The 21,234-nt window shown below is 41.3% G+C and overlaps 2 protein-coding genes across 6 annotated transcripts in view; one reads left to right on the forward strand and one right to left on the reverse strand.

Moving 5' to 3' along the window:
- The window catches only part of LOC129818583 (AP2-associated protein kinase 1-like), a 31,474-nt gene extending 20,432 nt beyond the window's left edge, over nt 1-11,042 (reverse strand). For 4 of the 5 annotated variants that reach the window (XR_008753961.1, XM_055874626.1, XM_055874624.1 and 1 more), the window contains exons 1-10: nt 9,982-11,042; nt 6,016-6,134; nt 5,679-5,787; nt 4,094-4,236; nt 2,514-2,635; nt 2,217-2,298; nt 1,802-1,934; nt 1,465-1,568; nt 1,114-1,208; nt 762-913 (exon numbers count right to left, since the gene is read on the reverse strand). Coding sequence is in view for 4 of the 5 variants with exons in the window: in XM_055874626.1 (XP_055730601.1) it covers nt 762-913; nt 1,114-1,208; nt 1,465-1,568; nt 1,802-1,934; nt 2,217-2,298; nt 2,514-2,635; nt 4,094-4,236; nt 5,679-5,787; nt 6,016-6,134; nt 9,982-10,141 (1,219 nt within the window). In the remaining variant the exon portion in view is untranslated. The remainder of the gene's footprint in view (nt 1-761; nt 914-1,113; nt 1,209-1,464; nt 1,569-1,801; nt 1,935-2,216; nt 2,299-2,513; nt 2,636-4,093; nt 4,237-5,678; nt 5,788-6,015; nt 6,135-9,981) is intronic. The other variant, XM_055874627.1, reaches the window with a different exon arrangement.
- A 356-nt stretch (nt 11,043-11,398) lies between these two features.
- On the forward strand, nt 11,399-18,615 carry anxa4 (annexin A4). Its single transcript, XM_055874631.1, has 13 exons — nt 11,399-11,512; nt 12,694-12,752; nt 13,418-13,505; nt 14,448-14,542; nt 15,724-15,837; nt 16,072-16,162; nt 16,551-16,630; nt 16,899-16,955; nt 17,179-17,272; nt 17,695-17,790; nt 17,941-17,999; nt 18,125-18,247; nt 18,360-18,615. Exons 2-13 carry the CDS (start codon nt 12,744-12,746, stop codon nt 18,411-18,413), a joined length of 960 nt encoding a protein of 319 aa, XP_055730606.1. The 5' UTR covers nt 11,399-11,512; nt 12,694-12,743; the 3' UTR covers nt 18,414-18,615.
- The last annotated feature ends 2,619 nt before the right edge of the window (nt 18,616-21,234 follow it).

Consider the following 21,234-nt stretch of genomic DNA (forward strand, 5'->3'; position numbering starts at 1 on the left):
TTATCGTGGCTAGTACTCAATGTCCTCTATCTACTTAAATGTTGTCCAACTTAGCATGCTGCCATTAGGGTAGAGCAGGGTTCTGAGCAAAAACAAAAAGGGTGAGGAGGATTTTCCTTGTTGGACATAAGTGTAAAAACATCAGGAAAATCAGCTCCAAGTGATTTGAATTTGGGATTTTTTCTTCAACACTCATAATAGTGTTTTTTACTAATAGAAACATCAACATGAAGATATTTATAAATATGTATGCATCAATATACAGTATTATAGGTACCTAGTTTTATTAGTTGTATAAGTAGTTATATCTGTAGTTTTTATTTGTTTTAGGCCTAGTAGTTGTATAACTTTATGCTGTTTATGTAAGTTTTACATTATTATTTTATTGTTATTATACAGTAGCTGCCATATTATTCTTGTTACCAAGTATGTTTTTTTTCTTCATTTGGACACTCTTGAAAACAAGATGGTGCATCTAAAGAGATTTCTTCCTGCAAAATGTAAAATAAATAGAGGTATACGTGATCGTATGCTGGTGTAAGGAAGGTTTTAAATGATTATGTCTGAGTCAAATATTGTATCTGTTTGGGCTTCTTGCGGTCAATTTGCAGTCTACAAATGATTAGTAAGTAAGTTCCGGCCTGGGGTAGAGAATCTACCTCAGTCGCTTCTGTGCATGTATTGAGTACCTAACATGCTTCCAAATAAACCAATGTTAGCCTAATTGCAGTACAACAGCAGAGTGGCCGGTTGGTACAGACCGAGAGGAAGGGCAGGGAGATTGGCCCGTTTGCGAGGGGTGAGGGCAGCTGGTTGAATGGGTAGGATGCCAGCGCTGGGCTGGGCATGGCCAGCTTTGGGCCTCTGCCGCGGCGTGATGGAGGTCTCAGTGGTGGGGACAGGATCTGTCAACCTGGGGGACAAAGGTGAGAGTTGGTGGTCAACTTGTCAATGGTACGAAATTACCTTATGAATGATGTCAAAACAAAACAGAGAACAGACAACTGACAAAAAATAAGGATACTAGCCTTAATACTGGTGTGTATAACGACAACAACCAAAAGATTACTCAGGCAGCCCCCCTGTATGACAAACACCAGCAAACAGACTTACCTAGCCTTACTCTGTGTCTGGCTCTGGCTCTTCTTCGCTGCAGCTGCCTCACTGGCTTTGATTGGCTCAGGGAGTTGAGCAGGAATTGGAGAGTTCTATATGGGGGTAGATTAGAGATGAAAGTATTGTACATTTATATTTAGGAGGGAATGGAACCACATGACAACAGATGACAAGCACATTCAAAAGCATCAGGACATCGACTGAATAGAACATTGGTAGGTCTGGCTCAGAGCCCGTTAGAGACCAATCCACAGACTATTCCCCGAGCAGAGAGAGACAGACATACAGACTAGAAAAAGTCACCCCCCTACAGAGGTCACCCTGACCACAGAGCAGAGAGAGACTGACCTTCACATTCTGAACAGGGCAGTCCCGACGAGCCAATTTAAAAGCAAAGTAGGACACCTGGTAGATGTCAGGCCTTTTGTCAGGGTCGGGCTCCAGCATGTACCCTGACAAACACCAACAGAGTGAGAAGGAGAGGTGGAAATGTGAGAGAAAAAGTGAGACCAATTGAACCACACCAGAAGAGAGAAAAGCAACACCCTGACTAACCCACAACCTATAGATTAAGCATGGTTAGATAAGGAGATAACATGTAGTACAGGACTCATAAAATACGTAATGGCGTTGTAGAATCTACACTAATTTCCATAGCAGATACAGTGAGTGGTGGAATACTGACGGATGAGGCAGTGCAGGTTGTAGGAGTAGCGGGAATTATCAGGAATGGTGAAGCTGGCATCACAGATGGCCACCTGACTCTCCCCGAAGGGTAGAGTGAAGTAGCACAGCTTATACAGCAAACAGCCCATCGCCTGGAGAGAAAACACACAATAATAAAGTTACATACCATCTAGAGCCAACACCCAAATGCCTCGAGAAACCTGAAGGGAAAAGGCTTCTCCACACAAATATGGCTCTTCTAACTTCCTACTGTACTAACTAAACCAAATATTAGCTTGAAGTTTTCATTTAGTTTCATGAGCATTCTGTGACAGATATGCTACAAAGTGGACTGTAAAAAAGCCCCATACAAATCAGAAGCTGGCACTGATACCATGACTAAAGCCTAGATCGAAAATACAACATCCACTCACCCATATGTCAGCTTTAGTAGTGATAATCTTGCTATTGTAGAGGTTTACCATCTCAGGGGCACGATATGACAGAGTGGTGTACCTGAGAGAGAATAGGACAAGGCCACAAAAAGGAGGATAAAGAACATCATGATGCTTATTGAACGAACAAGGCTAACCTCTGACGAGGCTCGGCTGAAAAGGCCTATATTCCTCGGAACTGTATTTTTCTACAGCTGTAAAAAAATATATATGTTCAAATCAAAGGAAATAAAAAGGCAGCATATGGTATGTATTAAGCTACGCAAGTTCACAAACTTTTTTATTTCATCATCGACTATTGGCACTCCTTCAATCTGTGGGTTCTGGAACTTATTGGTAGCACTGCCAAAGTCACACAGTACATAGTGGCCTTTATCATGTAACAGGATGTTCTCCACCTGCAGAGATACAAAAGAGAAGAAAAGTCAAGCAAAGCCAGAGAAGGATAAAATATGAGTCACAATGTAAATTGGATGAAAGTGTCTGCTGAACGGTATACAGTGCATTTGGAAAGTATTCAGAACAATTAACTTTTCCACATTTTATTATGATTATTTACATTACATTACAGCCTTATTCTAAAATTTATTAAATTGTTTTTTCCCCCTCATCAATATACACACAATACCCCATAATGTGAAAGCAAAAACAGGTTTAGACATTTTTGCAAATGTATGAAATAAAAAATACAAAAATATCACATATACATAAGAAGTTTGGAACCACCAAGACTCTTCCTAGAGCTGGCCGCCCGGCCAAATTGAGCAATCGAGGGAGAAGGGCCTTGGTCAGGGAGGTGACCAAGAACCCGATGGTCACGCTGACAGAGCTCTAGAGTTCCTCTGTGGAGATGGGAGAATCTTCCAGAGGGACAACTATCTCTGTAACACTCCACCAATCAGTAAAGAGGCACATGACAGCATGTTTGGAGTTTGCCAAAATACAAACGAGATTCTCTGGTCTGATGAAACCAAGATTGAACTCTTTGGCCTGAATGCCAAGTGTCACGTCTGGAGGAAACCTGGCACCATCCCTACAGTGAAGCATGGTGGTGGCAGCATCACGCTGTGGGGATGTTAATCAGAGGCAGGGACTGGGAGACTAATTAAGATCAAAGGAAAGATGAACGGAGCAATGTACAGAGAGATCCTTGATGAAAACCTGCTCCAGAGCGCTCAGGACCTCAGACTGGGACGAAGGTTCACCTTCCAACAGGACAACGACCCTAAGCAGAGGCAACACAACGCAGGAGTGGCTTCAGGACAAGTCTCTGAACATCCTTGAGTGGCCCAGCCAGAACCCGATCAAACATCTCTGGAGAAACCTGAAAATAGCTGTGCAGCAACGCTCCCCATCCAACCTGACAGAGCTTGAGAGGATCTGCAGAGAATAATGGGGAAAAACTCCCCAAATACAAGTGTGCCAGGCTTGTAGCGTCATACCCAAGAAGACTCGATGCTGTAATCGCTGCCAAAGGTGCTTCAACAAAGTACCGAGTAAAGGGTCTGAATTGTTATGTAAATGTGATATTTCCGTTTGCATTTTTTATAAATTTGCAAACATTTCTAAAAACCTGTTTTTGCTTTGTCATTATTGGGTATTGTGTATAGATTGATGGGAAAAAAAACAATTTAATCAATTTTAGAATAAGGCTGTAACCTAACAAAATGTAGAACAAAATCAAGGGATCTGAAAACTTTCCAGAAGACACTGTGTGTATGTATATATGTATATGTATATGTATATAATATTTATATGACAGGAAGACTAAACCAAGAACGAGATGAGACAGAGGGAGTGGGAGCAGCGTAAGGAGGTGGGAGAAAACACAGGAGAAGGATTCTATTCCTCCGCACCTTGAGGTCCCTGTGAATTATGGGTGTCTTGCCCTGGTGCAGTCGAGACACGGCGTCACACGTGTCACAGAAGATCTGCAGCACCTCTGCCTCTGTGAAGCCTGTCTGCAGACGCTGGTTCATCAGGTTCACCACCTGGCCCCCTGCAGAGATACATCGCTCAGTCTCATTACTGAACACACACACTGGGTAGTAAGCTTCCTCCGTACACCCATCTTTCACTCAGACACTCAGTCTCTTGATCATCTAAAACAGTGTTTTTCAAACTTTTTCAGCGGGGACGCCATTTTCTTTCCACAAGAGTTTCTCGTGACCAAACCTCACCCCAAATCTAAATGACAAGCATAAAAATCAGTTAATTAATATTTTTACATCAACAAATAACCTTCAATTCATTACATTTACAAGAAGCCCTCCCCAAAATACTCAATAAAATTGTATTTTTCAAATGCATCTTCTTCTAAAACTTTTGTATATTGTCGTATAAAATAACATGTTTCTTGATGTTTTTTGGGGGTGACCCCACTGCAGTTCCCCCGCCCGCACTAGTGTTCACGACCCCAACTTTGAATACCACTGATCGAAAATGACCACTTCGCAATAGGGGCCTTTACAAAAAATTAGGAACACCTTCCTAATATTGAGTTGCACGCACTTTTGCCTTCAGAACAGCCTCAATTCAACGGGGCATGGGCTCTACAAGGTGTCAAAAGTGTTCTACAGGGATGCTGGCCTATGTTGACTCAAATGCTTCCTACAGTTGTGTCAAGTTGGCTTGATATGCTTTGGGTGGTAGACCATTCTTGATACACACGGGAAACGGTTGAAAGTGAAAAATCCAGCACGTTGCAGTTCTTGACACACTCAAACCGGTGCGCCTGGCACCTACTACCATACCCCGTTAAAAGGCACTTCAATCTTTTGTCTTGCCCATTCACCCTCTGAATGGCACATATATACAATCCATGTCTCAATTGTCTCAAGGCTTAAAACTCCTTCTTTAACCTGCCTCCTCCCCTTCATCTACACTGATTGAAGTCAATTTAACAAGTGACATCAATAAGGGATCATAGTTTTCACCTGGATTCACCTGGACAGTCTGTGCCATGGAACGAGCAGGAGTCCCTAATGTTTTCTACACTTTCTGTACATCTACTATGCCTATAACATACATTCACATGATGGAAAAAAACCTGGTGCAGCGCAGAACTCAAATGATATGCAAAGACAAGTACAACAACAAAGTCCCCACACCAGTGGTAGGCCCAGATCATGTGTCAAACTCATTCCATGGAGAGTCGAGTGCCTGTGGGTTTTCGCTCCTCTCTTGTACTTGATTGAGGAATTAAGGCCACTAATTAGTAAAGAACTCCCCTCACCTGGTTGTCTAGGTCTTAATTGAAAGAAAGAAAAAACTAAACACGCAGACACTAGGTTCTCCATGGAATGAGTTTGACACCCGTGGCCTAGATGGAAGTTAGACTAATAGACAGAGAGCGCCCTCATGTGGAGTGACATAAGCCTGACTTTATTCTTGTCTTTCAACTACACTTGATTGAACGCAGACCCTTCAGTAAGCACGCACCTTTACAGTAGTCCATGAGGATGAGCACTTCCCACACATCTCCTCCTCCACAAGTGGTGATACTAGAGTCCAGATAGCCAACGATGTTCTTATGGCCGACCAGGTCCTTCTGCAAGAGCACATGCACAACCGGATTACATTGACAGAGTGAACATTATCATGCCAGTTAAGTTCAAGTTCAACTTGATTGTCCCCAAAGGGGAAATGTAACTGATAAATAATGTAGTGCAGAGTTCACGGGCCTTCCTGTGTTTTCATGTAAGCAGAGGAGAATAATAAACAGAGAAACTCCCCTTCAAGCATGCTGTGGGAGTGGGGTAATCTCACAGCTACTCACCATGATCTGGATCTCTCGCTTGCACACCTGCAGGTCGTGCTCATTATTGACATACATCCTCTTGAGGGCACAGCGGAGTCCTTGGCTGGTTCGTACCAGGAACACGATGGCAAACCCCCCTGTGAGAAAGAGAGAGAGTGAATGAGACTGAATTAAGGTACAGTGTTTGGAGGCAAGCAACCATTGGAAGTCTGACGTGTTGGCAACACCACTCTGTGCTAGGGCTGGCACAATTACACAAAATAAACTGTCATTTTTAAATAACAGCTGATTAAAGACAGTACAGCTGAGCATTGGTGCGGTTGAGTCTGTTTGTGTGGTAACAAAAATGGACTCTTTACAACATGATGAAACTTTGTTGCTCCTTGCTGAAATAAGCAGGGTGTTGTAGCAAACAAGTCTTTGGTTGCCTAGGAAACACCCCCCTCCCTGCAGCAACAGCAAACATAGAAATAGAATGAATTGAACAGGCATGGAATCTCTAGCCCGGGCAATATGACTGGTAAACTTGCAATGGCTGCCTGGTATAGAATGTTCATTCAGATTAAGTGAACTGATGTGGCTCATGGAATGGAATGTCTTTTTTTGTAATGTCAGTTGAGTTGAATCAACAAAATCACAGCACATATTGATGGGTACACTTCCTGCTTTTACTTCCTGCTTTGCTCCTATGGGTACACTCACAATGGCCGCCAGTCCACCCATATCCCATCATTGATTTGAATGGTCATGTCACTTGAGTAACCTCTGGTGGTAGAGCACTCCATGACGTCATGGCTCTGTTTTGGTTTCGGTACCGTGAAGAAACCCATAGTGGCGTGTCTGGTGGGGTATTTATGTCTGTTTGATGTGTATGCAAACAGATTATACAAGTGGTTAGGCATTTAAACACACATTTTTCTTAAAAAGACTAGAAGAGAAGTAGTCAATTTCTCCTCAACCATGAAAGACTGTTGTGCATATTGTTCATGTTAGTTCTGTGTGAATCGTTAAGGGCAAGGCGTGCTGCTTTGTTTTGAGCCAGCTGCAGCTTTTCTAGGTCTTTCTTTGCTGCACCTGACCATATTACCAGACAGTAATCAAGATGGAACAAGACCAGAGCCTGAACAACTAGTACAGGTGATCTGTGTGTAAAAAAACACAGAACATATTTTAACAGACATACCTCTCCCCATCTTCACAACAACTTTGTCAATATGACTTGACCATGATAACTGACCATCCAATGTTGCCGATGACATGCATGTCGATTAAGGCAGCCTCCCGCACCCCTCAATCAGAGAGGTTGGGTTGAATGCGGAAGACACATTTCATTTGAATGCATTCAGTTGTACAATTGACTAGGTATCCCCCTTTACTCCTAGGAGTTCACCTGCTTTTAAATGATATCAAACTAGAGGGTTAATATTTTCCAGTGATGAAGACATGTCTCATGGTATGGTATGCTAAATGTGTCAACATTCCTGAATGTTTTGGCTTTCAGGTCCAAAAAGTTACTTTCTGACCACTTCTACCATGGACCAATATTTATGGAAATATACCCCAAATCCAAAGGGGTGTGGTCAAAATGTGATTGAAATCAAATGGAACGACCCAGTAGTGGTAGTGACGGCAGTAGTAATGGTGGTAGTTTTAGTAATGGTATTGTAGCAATAGGGTTTCCATAGGCTCTGGTTTAGTTATAGTGACCTATTTTTGGGTGGTTTGTAGGTGTGGAGTTATTACAGCGGATTATAGTGGGTTAGCATAGTAGACTAGATTGAGTAGTACAGCATCATAATCCATATGTGTTGTTAAACTCTCTAAATGTTTTAGTTTGAACATTCTGAAAGTTTTGTGGCAGTGATTTCAGTGTAGTATGTTGAAGCCTGTATTCCACCATTGAAATGAATGAGGATACAAGCGTGAAAGGTTGAGAATGTGACTGCTGAAGCAAGTCACACCAAATATTAAATAAATACTCTTATAAATGGTGATTCGCATCCCATTACGAAACAATATGATTAGAAGACAATGCAAGATATGAGTAAAGAAATCGAAGAGGTCTAACCATTCGATAAAATGTAGCATCCATAATATAGTGTGCGTAGCACATAGAATTACATAAAGAAACCCTGGAGTAGCATCCATAACAGCATCATTAGTCATCTTTTGCCAACTGCCTTAGTGGCATCATGTTTAATTCCTGACTTTCAGTGCAACCCAAGCCTCCATGATGGCATTGCCCCAGGAAAACTGAAGGCCTATCTAGCCTAACTGTCTTAGCAAGGAATCCACTGTCTTTAGCTAATGTTGATAACCTATCTAGGCTATATGTTATACCATACTGGTGTTCAATTTCAGTGTGTTGAAACTGCAGTGTACTGTGTAGATCTACACAGTATTGCAGTGCTAGTTGCTGAAATAAGACTGGGGCAGGGATAGGCTACTTCAACAATATGCAAGACACTGACTCGCTCTCTATTCAGCATATTTTAGACTCAATTTCTGAACAGTGTACACTGCAAAGCAGCACTTCAGAAGGATGGACAGAATAGGTAGAAATCATGAGATGCAATTTGCCTTCGTAACCAACAAAAGCGTTGAATGTGAAAAAGTGATAGGACCATTAGTCATGATGAACCGAGGTTGTTAGAGCAAAATTGCAGTCTTTAAGAAGAAGGTTGTGGAAAGTAAACTACTTTTGCAAGATGTCAGGGCTACATCATTACCCTACCAGTGAAAACAATCCATACAAATGACTCTACTGAGCAGGATAATGCAGGCACTGCAATTTCCCAGCATGCAGCACTCATATCTCTACACACTCACATTAACATGCACATAGCCACATACACACATACTCACCTGGGGATATAGAGTAGCAGGTTAAGAGAAGAAGGTTGTATGGTAACAGGGGTTGGGATAAATTTGAGAATTGAGATGTGCAATTATTGTAATGTATTTGTGTTTATTTGGGCTATGCATTTGGCATTTTTAAAGGCTATTTCATTTTTCTATTCTTGAATTATTTCATTTCAAGAACTGATTGAATTTACATAAACTTGAACAAGATGGCTGCTTAAGGTTAAAAATATACTGTTTTGAGAGGTGATTTTACCATTTGCACAGGGAGTCAGGGATTAGCCGAATATTACATCACTTCCTCACATCAAGGCATTATCTGCAGGTTCTTTGAACTTCACTACCAAGTACCCAAGTGATATCCAAATGATCAGCAACTTGATCTGTATGGTCTTGGGTTGTCAAAAGGACAAAGATACCAGGTTTAATGTCCCCAATGAACTTTAGTTTAAGAGTAGGCCTACAGATACATCCACACCCCAGACATCTCTCAGTGCTCTTCAGTACCTGAAAATGAGCCTCTTCTCATGTCCATGGTCACACATTTTAATAAATCATACAACACCCAAAACAGACTGTCCCTGAGTACATTTAATCAGCGCCTCATATATAAGGGGATTTCCTGACAACGGATTTACCAAATTAAGCTGTTGCTCAAACAACGACAGAGCTGTCAGTCACGCGACAGATTAATCACTGTCAGGCAGCAGCCCTTACATTTGATCATCAAAACTGGAAAACTACAAACAGCATGGCACCTTTGAATTGCTTATCCACCTACATTGAAATGGTAATTGGGCTGGGTGTGTCCGATATTCAAGTGTCAGGAATAGGATTACATCATGGCATTGAGTGAAAAATTTACAAATATGTGTGTCTGCCAATGACATAGCCAACTGTAGCCATATCATTCTGAAACCTAGGCCTGCCTCTGGCTTAAGCAGTACTGAATGTCATCATGCCACAGTTCGTGTAGCAGCTACCTGACTGGTAATGACTGATCAATGTTCAAACATTGTGGCAGTTTGCGGTCTGACTGAAATGTCACATTTCATGTTCTCAGTCAGCATGGGCATCAAAACATTTCCAAAAGACAAGCCTCAATTCCTACATCTCACTCACCTTCGGCCACTGTTTCTTCAATAGTGACTTGGTGCCGCCCTATAGTACATGAACGTCCAATTAAATTGCCACCTACATGGCTGGATCCACTGCTACCTCCTCCAGAACCAGGTCCTGAACTGACCAACTCCCGACGAGATGAATCAAAGAACTTCCTCATGATAACTAATCAGTCAGATGATGAGGAAATATTATCCTCACTTCAATCAAAACGACGCAGAATGCTCAAATGACGATGCAGAAAGCTCAAATGTCCTTATTTCCAGCGATGTCCGTTTCACAAATTAACTTTGTTTTCTGGACAAGGCCTAAGGTTTGTCTGACAAAGCCAGTCTTGTTGTTTGCAGATGCCAAAAACTGCAGTGATTTATTCACCAGCAGCTAACGTTAGCTGTCAATTATGAGCTAACTCCGAATAACCAGTCTCCCATTTGCTTGACAGACTAATATAGCTATAGAGATAAGATAGACGCTAATATAATTCCGCTAAACCTTGTGCAGTATTTGACTTGCTCATCTTGGAGGAGGACATTTCTCCATCAGTGCAGCTATTCAGGGGGTTGTGGGTCCCTCCATCTCCGCGGCTAGCTTAACGTTATGACATTTCATGTAGCTAAGGTTATCCTGTAAAAATTATGTCCGTTGTAATATATCCCCGGTAAAACGTGGCAATATTACACGATCCTTCCATATTCAATGTCGTCCAGCAAAGAATGATTATTTCCAAGTCTTCTACAATTTATCATCTAGCTAGCTAGGCTACCAATTAGCCAACGTCAGCTAGCTTACTGCCACGAACCGCTACCTAGCTATTTCGCAACAGGAAATGCCTATCAAAATGACAGGAAATGGTAATTCCGAAAATGTACCAATTGTAGCTAATTTCGATCTCAGTTTGGTTTGATAACTCCCTTAGAAAATATAGATAAGATATAGCTAGCTAGTCAGTTAGTATATGTTAGATGTGCGCAATATAGGCGAATACAAGCTTCGGCTACTACAACACCAACATATCAGCAGCTGCCTGCTACATCCCTTAGCCTACAGCTTTACTGCAGTGGAGTCATGGGATCTGTAGTCATGAGGTCTGTAGTGAGGGGGGCACACTGGTGGCATTGACTGGTGGGGGCGCGGGTGAGCAGCCACTAGGGAGCATATCTAAAATGAATTCATTGAATTAACTTTTTTCATTAGTATACTAGAATATGAGAAAGGGATAACAGGCAATTTTCCTCTTGAAGCATAATAATACAATCAATAAGATTGTGGCAGAGAGAGAACAAACAATAAGGTACAAGTATCTGCAATCACAATTAACAATTGTAAAAAATAAAATAAAAATCAACAAAGTGAGAGAGAGAGCTGTAAAATATAATGTAGCCTGCCCTAGTGTAACCACAAAGGGGTGGGATCGAAAACTCCTCTTTGTGCCATCCACTGTGTTGCGTTTTTAACGGCCGACGTTCGAAGAAGAGAGCTTCCTTTCGGTCTTCCTCATTTGAAAAGATAGGTCGTTTTTACTGTCTATACGGTAAGTAAACATTTTTATGTAATTTTATAGGATGAGGTTAAACTAGAAATATAGGCTCGATGTGTATCTTGTTGTTTATAGCTAGAAGTTTTAGAATACCTACTATCTGACACATTCAAGGGTGTGTCTCGAACAGAAAATGAACCTCAAAAGTTATTATTCCGTTGCTGGCCGCCAGCAGACAGACATGTATCGCGTCCTGCAAACTATATACTTATTCAATTGGGCCACAAGTTACAATCACAAGCGGGGCAACTTGGAAACTAACAATTACCTATAAGAACTGTGTTGCGTAACAATGTCTCCATATTTACCAAAGGTTTGTAGAGTCTGCGCAGTTGTTACTTTGAAAACTGCATTTCATTGATTGCATTTACTCCAGTGGGCTAATGTAGGTTACAAATTGTTAGTTCCACTAACACTAATATAGGCCTATTGATGTAAAAAGGGATTCAGAAAGGTGTGACTTTAGATCTAGTAATGTTTTGATATGGGAGTGTGACAGGCAGGGGTCAAAAGGGTTCTTCTTGTGCCAGGTATTTCCACCCCAAACTGAGCAGATGTAGACAGTTTCTGAATGAGTTGTCATCCTTGGCTACTGAAGAGGCACAATATGGACAACACCCCTGGACTAAAAGGGACAACACCCCGGACTATAAAGATGTTGTCTACTATTTAATATAATAATTAACAACATAAACTATATTGAGTGACACCATGAAGTAAATCAGCTCTGACCAGAGATGGATTTTGTCTGATTTGGATTTTGGGAGAAGTGTTGTCAGCTAATCGTTTCAGTTGGTAGAGTTGATTTTTAGAGTAGGAAAAAAGCTAAAGACCCAGTGGCTCTCTATTTGTGTGTGTGTGTGTGTGTGTGTGTGTGTGTGTGTGTGTGTGTGTGTGTGTGTGTGTGTGTGTGTGTGTGTGTGTGTGTGTGTGTGTGTGTGTGTGTGTGTGTGGTAATGAAACATTAATGAGGGTAATGAGTATTTAACCCAGTCTTTCCTACTGTGAAGGCCCACCACATTGTTATTCTCTACAGAGCTGATTAGGTAATGTAGCAACAGGACCATTTGCTTTTGATCAACTGACCAACGTGGGAATTAAAACATGTATGTAGATGGCGTATATGTGTTTATTTACCATCCTGAGAAATAATATAGCTGTTTTTCTTTTGATAGCTTTTCCCATCTCTCTTGCTCACGTTTGGAAACTCTATCTCACTGGCATAATGGCAGCGGTAAGTCTCAGCACCCAAACTGCAGTGTGAGTGAACTATGAATGATTGTAGTGTTCAACATTTTCATACATTTGCATGATCAGATTTACATTAGTTTGTTTTCGTTGCTTAGTATTGGAAATGATTTACTTATCAACAGTATGTTCATTATAGCTTGCATAAAACACGTATGATGTACTATACCAATGAAATTGTCCAATTACATTTTTACTGCTGTAATCCTACTGACAGCACAGACAAGACAGCTTTTTGAAAGTAGCAGCCACAGTATACTACAGAGGCAGTCTGACATATAAGCTACACCTATACTGTACATAATAAATACGTGTTGCTGTTACTGAACAAACACACACAGATCTGTTGAGATGTGCATGTGTGTACCTATAGCCCAGGGGTACTCAACTCTTACCCTACGAGGTCCAGAGCCTGCTGGTTTTCTGTTATTACACACACCTGAGGTCCCAGGTCAAAATCAGTCACTGATTAGAGGTGAACAATGAAAAAAATACAGTGGAACTTACTTCAAGGTCCAGAGTTGAGTTTGAGGGCAATAGCCTGTAACTCAAAGTACAATATCCAAATAGTGTTGATAGTGACTGGATAAATGCCAGCTGCTGAATTCATAGGGAGTTATATGTATGTCATTTTAATATTTGCCACTGCAGATTGGCAACCGTGGAACTGTGACTGAAGCCGCTGGCTTCAAGGTAGAGGAGGATGTAAACCGACTGAGAGGAGCCATGAAGGGGGCTGGTGAGTGATCCCAACATTCTAAGCCATGACTAGCTGTTTGTTTCTAAGAACAATTCCGACATTCCGAAAACAATTTCGGATGAGTATGGTAGGATCCCCTTTCTTCTGATAAATAGGTCTTAATTCTAAAATAGTTGTATTTTTTTACTTTCAATGAAAGCTTCAAAAATACCTTCCTGTTGAACAGTATGCTAACAGTACTTTCACATCAGTTGTAATGATTCTAGAACTCTCTACAGGCCCTCGACACAGGACTGTAGTTACTTTCCATTTCTAAGACCTCATTCATTCCTCTGAGTGTGGCCTGGGAGTCATTTCTTTCCTTCTCCAGTATACTTGACTCATCTTTTTTTCCTTCTTTTTTTTCCATTTTCATAATCATTTGAGCCTTTCTCCTGTTCTAGTCAAAAGTTACTGTAGGATTGCATTATCTTTGCACCTGTTATATTTGTGTCTATGCTTTTTACACGTCTATGCTGTAGGGATACAATGCAGAAAATACAATGAGCCTGGTAAGAGAACAAGTTAGGCGCTGTTAAACACGAGCATACAAGATAGTATACAGCCTGTGCAATTTGTTTCTGAATGGGTGAATCTTAGCTCAACGATCGGAATGCTGATGCTGTTAGCTAGACGTGATAGGTTTCACCTGACTCTAGTGAGATATGAATTAGAAACAGATGGCACATACACTGAGAACCAACTGTGCCTTTGGGACCAGGGTTTTTCCAGGGTGAGAGAGGAGCTTGCAAGCCGGAAGTGTGTCTGTTCAACATTCAGGTTGAAATCTGGCTGAGTTCTTTGTAACTGTGATATCGGGGAGATATTTAGGGTATTTCAATGGTGATTTGATGCTGTTTTATCAACAGCAAGTTATTTTACCTAATGGATCAGTATAATGTGAAGGTCACAGTAATGTAACCCTGTGATATTTTCTTATAGGCACGGATGAGGCAGCTGTCATTGAGGTTCTGGCACGTCGTACCATTGCTCAGAGGCAACGCATCAAGGAGGCTTACAAGCAGACTGTGGGGAAGGTAAGTGTTCTACTGACTTATGCCTCTCTTAATTCAAACGGTGATATGAGAAATGTAATATCAGACTATTCTCAAAACTTTCCAAAAGCTAAACACCACCAGCTCCAGTAATGGGGGGGGGGGGGGGGTGTATTTAATAGTTTATAGTGACAGGAGAGTGCAGGGGTTGTGTAAATGGTAATATTTATCATGTGATCAGTCATGGAAGGATGTACTACAAAGCAGGATCATGGAGTTAATAATGGCCTAAATATTCTAAAATAACTTTATTTTTTTAGGAAGATTAGCTTGAAATGGGCATTCTCTAATTGACTCAGTTTAGCTTTCTTAATGAAGTGGAAAATCAACAAATATTTCTGGCTATTTATCAAATTTTAGCTGGCTAACTTATTGATGATGTGTTATAGTATACCCTTCTGGTGTGTGTTTTTATGGGTGTGGTGGTGTCTGGTGTTAATGGTAACATTGTGGTGACAGTTGGTGCCTCAGGTTGATCATTAACTCTTACACAAAGATGGGTATGTGTTTCAGAGAATAGGGAGAAGCTTGTCTACCATCACAGGTTAGGTCGAAAGACCTCTCTCATGAGGGTTGAGGTTAACCTGATTTTAAATGAAGACCAATGTCAGTCAGGACACTGCACTTTGTGTTTAAGTGAAGTAGGGAGATTATAGAGTGACAGGCCCCATGTTAAACGATAGCTAAACTCGACATTTAAAACTAAAAGGGAAGTCTGATCAATGTCTACTCTATTGACACTGTTAGATAGTAGCTGGCACAGTCTGGCATACGATAAATCATTGATAAAGTTATCTAAATGGTCCCATGAATGAGGAAGCTTGCCACAGGGAAGGACAAAGATTGCTAGTGGAATCCTCCTGGTCAGAAACAGTGAGTCATACAGTGCACGGGGACGCCCACAGGCAGGCTCATGAAGAAGCTAAATGTGTCTACTACAAACCTTCTGTGTACAGCTCTTCTGCAGCCACGCCCTTCTGGAAGCAGACTTGTATCTGGAATGTCTGAAGCATTTAGTCTGACAGATTAAACATTTTGAAGGCCTTGTTTATCACCTCTGAGATATGAGTGTATGAGATAAGTAGTGTATGCTTACTTGAGCACTAGGCAGGAGATTGTGTGAATCGGGACCCATTTAAATGTCTGTGTCTCTGTCCCTGTAGGACCTGACAGATGATCTGCAGGGAGAGCTGACGGGGAACTTTGAGAACGTGGTGCTGGGCCTCCTGATGACCGCTCCTGTGTATGATGCCTACGAGCTGAGGAACGCTATGAAGGTCAGAGGTTATTACTGCTATGGGGATTGATGTATTGATGTATGATTGGGGATTGATGTATGATTGATGTATCACAATGGGGATTGATGTAACGCTTTTCAATACTGTACGTCTTCGAGCTATTGACATTGTATTGGGCTATTCACCTCATCCACAACCCATAGATGTGTTGCATCACACTACTCTTTGAGGTACTTACATAGCTCTCCACATCTCTATTTTACTGAATGCTAGGGTGCTGGAACAGAGGAGGCTGCTCTCATTGATATCCTGGCCTCAAGGACGAACGCTGAAATTAGAGCCATCACAGCGGTGTACATCAAAGGTAGTAGCTACGCAGTACACATCCTTTCTGTGCCATGCATTGAATCTCCATCCGTAGAAGAGTTGTCGCATACGGTGTATGGTACAAGTCGATACTTTAGAATTGATCACTGTATATGAAGAGGAAATCTGATCTAGGATATCAGTGTCTCGCCCTCTTGAGAGTGTACGGACAAACAATGAATCACATAACATGAACACAATGCATGATATGAATGATTTATTAGTGTCTTCTATAGAGCAATATTCAACTTTTGTTGCCTGCCATAGCTTTTGACAGGGTGTTCACAAACCGTTTCAAGTGTTGTGTGTTATAATTGCAGAGTCCGATCACTGGGTCTAAGGTCTTTCTTAACTCCTACTTTTTGCTTAAACGTGTGTGATGGCAGATTATGAACATAACCTGGAGGACGATATCGATGGTGATACTTCTGGAATGTTCCAGAGGGTTCTGGTCTCTTTGCTCACGGTGAGAATAGACCGTTACAATATTGACCTCTCTGAATACACACCTGGTTGACCTTCATATTCCAACAATCAAAGGAAAGCCAACTGAACTACAGTACATGAATTGTTGTGAAGGAAATAGTCACTCCCCTTTCACTTCATCACTTGGGTACAATTTAACACATAATGGATGTTTGTAGTGTTTAGAGGCCTCTTATGGCCAGGTAATGGTCATGTCATTGTCTGACTCTTTGCTAACATGGCCTCTGTGTCTGTCCTGTGACTGACAGGCGGGGCGAGATGAGAGCAACACTGTGGATGAGGCCCAGGCTGTGAAGGATGCTAAGGTGAGAATGTGGATCCAGAGAGGAGGTGACCTGGCTCTGTCTATCTCGCATAGTAGCACATGCTGGGGTATCAGGATCACCCCACGGTTAGGAAGATGAACAGTAAGATCAACTCTAGACATAGTTTTTTAAACCTAATCTCACATCAAATATGTCCCAAAACAGTCAGTGTTGGGAGATTTTCTGTTTGGGTTTGTGAAGTACTTTTGCTGTGGGTTCTCAGGATATCTACGAGGCTGGGGAGGCTCGTTGGGGAACAGATGAGGTCAAGTTCCTCACTGTGCTCTGTGTGAGGAACAGAAATCACCTACTCCAAGGTATTGTCCCCACAAAAATATTTCAGTGTATATTCATTTAGCAGCGGTACACCAACGCTGTACACCACCGTTGCCGCAGCGGTACACTCCCAAAATATTTTATTATAATAAAATAAGAGATATTTTTACATTTCTGCCTAGACTCACGTTTAAGATCAGAGTGGCAAGTTACAACAAGTTACATATCACCAGAAGTGACCTTCTCACAGTCTACTTGTTTATTGTTTGTTTATTACGCTTTACACTTCTCTTCGGTTAAGATACTTACTTCCACACTGACTTTGGCACAAAATGTAATGCACAGACACTGTTCTGCTGACCTGTTCTGGTTATTTGAGGAATCAACATTTTGTCATGTGCTTCTTACTCACTACAACAGTATGATTGATTCCATATCTCTCTCTTTCACCTCATTGTCTCAGTGTTTAAGGAGTATCAGAAGATCTCTGGGAGGGACATCGAGGACAGCATTAAGAGGGAGATGTCTGGCTCTCTGGAGAATGTCTTTCTGGCAATAGGTCAGACGGATCCAATTTGTTTCAGTGCCTCTTGTAATAATGTACCGAAGACAGATAAAACAGAGTCCGATCAGTTCTGATGAAAAAAAAGCAAAACTAAAGCTTGTTGAGCTATCACGCCTGATGTATCGATCTGATTTATTTTTGCAGTGAAATGCCTTAAAAACAAGCCAGCATTCTTTGCAGAGCGGTTATATAAATCCATGAAGGTAAAGATTTTGAAATTGACTTTTTTAACACACCTCCTATGGAGGGTGCATATCTGCTTACACTTGTGGGTTATCAGACTGAATTCATCAGAATGTTGACAGCTCCTTCCCTCCTGTCTTTTCAGGGTCTGGGAACTACAGACAGCGTACTGATTAGAATCATGGTGGCTCGGGCCGAGATTGACATGTTGGACATCAAGACCGAGTTCTTGAAAGCGTACGGCAAGACTCTCCATTCCTTCATCAAGGTGAGACCCTGATCACAAGAGATGACGTAATGATTTGTCTCATTAAAAGTCAGATTTGTGCCCATTTCTTTCTGTTATTTTGATGTAATCTGAGTGTTTCTGTATTGTTTAGGGAGACACATCTGGAGATTACCGCAAAATCCTGCTGGAGTTATGTGGAGAGTAGGACGTTGAACATGTAGGACATCATCCAGCGATGACTTCACTCTGCCACAACACCATTGGTGCCTCTACTATCTGCTGTTTCCATTGCTTCCAGCTCTCTCGATATCCTCTGCTCTTCTGTAGCCAGAGCATTTTAGACTGACCATGATGCCTTTTTTCACAGTTTTGTAATACTGATTAAACCAAAGACAAGTGACATTTTACACCTGCTTGCATCTCTTTATTGATCCCCTGCTGCAGCTTTAATTAGTGTTGTTGGTTAGAGAGAGCTGTTGCCACATCTCAGGAAGCATAAAAGATGGCCCTTTTGAACCTCTGCCTCCCAACCCCGTCTCAGCAGACGGCCATTTTCATCTCTTACTGTTTGAAGTCCATTTAATTAATTAGTTTGGATGGCTTGTTTGTTGAGTCAGCTCTGAGTCATTTGATTCAATTACCTTTAATTGGATGTTAGTCTGATTTGGAAGGCAAAGTATGTAGTCATCTTTGTGCCTAGACCCTGTCCTCGCATTTCAAGGCTGCGCTGAGACTTATCAACACTCCAAATTTCGCTCAGGTAATCCCAACCATAAATTATCAGCCATAAATTATCATTCTACCGCAGGCCCGCAACAGGGGACCCTCATTGACTTGTTTTAATCCACCTCCTCTCTCATAGCATAGGCCCAATGATACAGATCTAGACAATTTTGTATCTATAACAATTCAAACTAGCCCTATGGGATATTCAAATAAGGGGTTACCAACTGAGCAAAGTAGGCCTATGCTTGTATTAGAGACTCCGTCTGATCTGAAAACCCGTAGCTGCGGCATGACAGAAGTTTGAACTCTTGCTTCTTAAGCCAACATGAACATTCAGGTAAAATCTTAAACTTAATAAGACTGTGCTGGATGTGTATCTGGCTGGTTATAATGTTTTTAGATCTGACAGTTGGTGGAGGTGTTGCCATATTTACAAAGTACAACTTAAGTGTTTCTGATTCTCTCACTATCTCTGTCCCTAAGCAATTTGAATGTCTCGTCCTAAATGTGGTCCTTGATAATAATGCCAAATTTACACTAGTGGGAATTTGTCACCCTCCCTCTGCCTCAACATGTGCTCTTAGCCAATTGTCTGACTGGCTATCTAACTATGCTAAATTTGAATTATACATTTTGGGTGATCTTAATCTGGATTGGTTGATGCCAGCTTCTGATAGGCTGAAAGAGATTTAGCTCAATGCAGATATAACTCACTTGATAAATGAACCAACCCACCCCAACTTTAAAACCCTGAAAAATCTACTCTTTTAGATATTGTTTTGACAAATGCCCTAATGGAACTTTTGGTTATTAGTGACCATTGTCTCGTTGCCTGCATAAGAGATGCAAAGCTACCTATATCTCGCTCTTGTATTATTACAAAGAGAAATTATAGGCAACAATTATTTTCTGATCTGGGATTGTGTGAATGGAAGGTTGTCAGATATCTCAGCCCTAAATTGTTTTACTTCTTTGCTCAACTCTATTACAGAAAAGCCTGATCCGTTCAAGAAACTAAGGGTAAGGGATAGAGCTAATGCCGGGTTCATTAACTATCAGAGAAACTTCAGAAGATACATTTAGCTTGGGTTAAGGCTAGGCTGACTGAATCTACATCTGACTGGCAGTCCTTCAGACGCTTGAGAAATACATGTCTATCCCAGGTTAGAAAATGTAAATCGACATAGTTCTTGAACTACGAGTGGTGGGAATCCAGCTGCCTTCTTTTGTGGTGATTTTAATAACCACTTTGCCTCAGCAGGCCATCTAGCTTCTGAAAACTTTGATTCCAGCCGAGGGAGTCCATTACTCACCTCGAGCCAGGTTGCAGAGAACGATACATTCCCAGATATACATTCCTCATTTTCATTTCAACCATTTGATGTCTGACGTACTAAGTGCCATATTGAAGATTGATGTATAACAAATACACTGGGGCTGACTCACTTCAAATTTGATTTGTCACATACACATGTTTAGAAGATTATTGCGGGTGTAGTGAAATGCTTGATCCTTTTTTGCTGCAGCTTTCTGCCCCACTTATTGCAGAATCATTAACCTATCATTTTAACTTGACAGTTGTTTCTGGGGTTATCCCTAAGATCTGGAAAACAGCACAAGTCCTCCCCCTACACGAAGACGGAGATCCTTCTGACTTGGATAGCAACTGTCCAATTTCCAACCTATCTTGCCTTGCCAAAATGTTAGTCTCTGGCCAATTCTCAACTTAGAACTTTTTAAACCTCTCATTCTGTTTTTAATGAGCACCAATCTGGTTTTAGACCGGGACATAGCACTGTTTCAGCAGCTACACTTGTCTTAGATGATGTGCTATAGTTTAGACTATAAAAATCATTGTACTGCCTTATTTATTGACCCGTCGAAGGCATTTGATACGGTTGACCATTTCTTACTTGTTCAAAGGTTGTCTGAAATGCAATTGGTTGAAGAACTATCTAACTGACAGGACACAATGTGTGCTTACTGACGGTATCAAATCTAGTTTCCTCAATATTGCAAAAGGTGTGCCGCAGGGGTCAAATTTGGGCCCTGTTCTCTTCTCAAGTTATGTAAATAATATTGGTCTATCTGTTAAAACCTTTAACATTCATATCTACGCAGATAATACAGTTATTTACTCCTGTGCTTCCTCAGTACACCAGGTCATTCATGATTCATGGTTCAGCATGGTTTTGACTCCAGCTCATGGATAAGCCTTCAGGCCACCTTGAAATTAGACTTGCTTGTCTCCATTGGACAGTTTAAATGGAGTTTAAGAGAGGCATTATGTGAATTTGTTT

Source organism: Salvelinus fontinalis, chromosome 21 (genome assembly GCF_029448725.1).
Source record: "Salvelinus fontinalis isolate EN_2023a chromosome 21, ASM2944872v1, whole genome shotgun sequence".
Taxonomy (NCBI): domain Eukaryota; kingdom Metazoa; phylum Chordata; class Actinopteri; order Salmoniformes; family Salmonidae; genus Salvelinus; species Salvelinus fontinalis.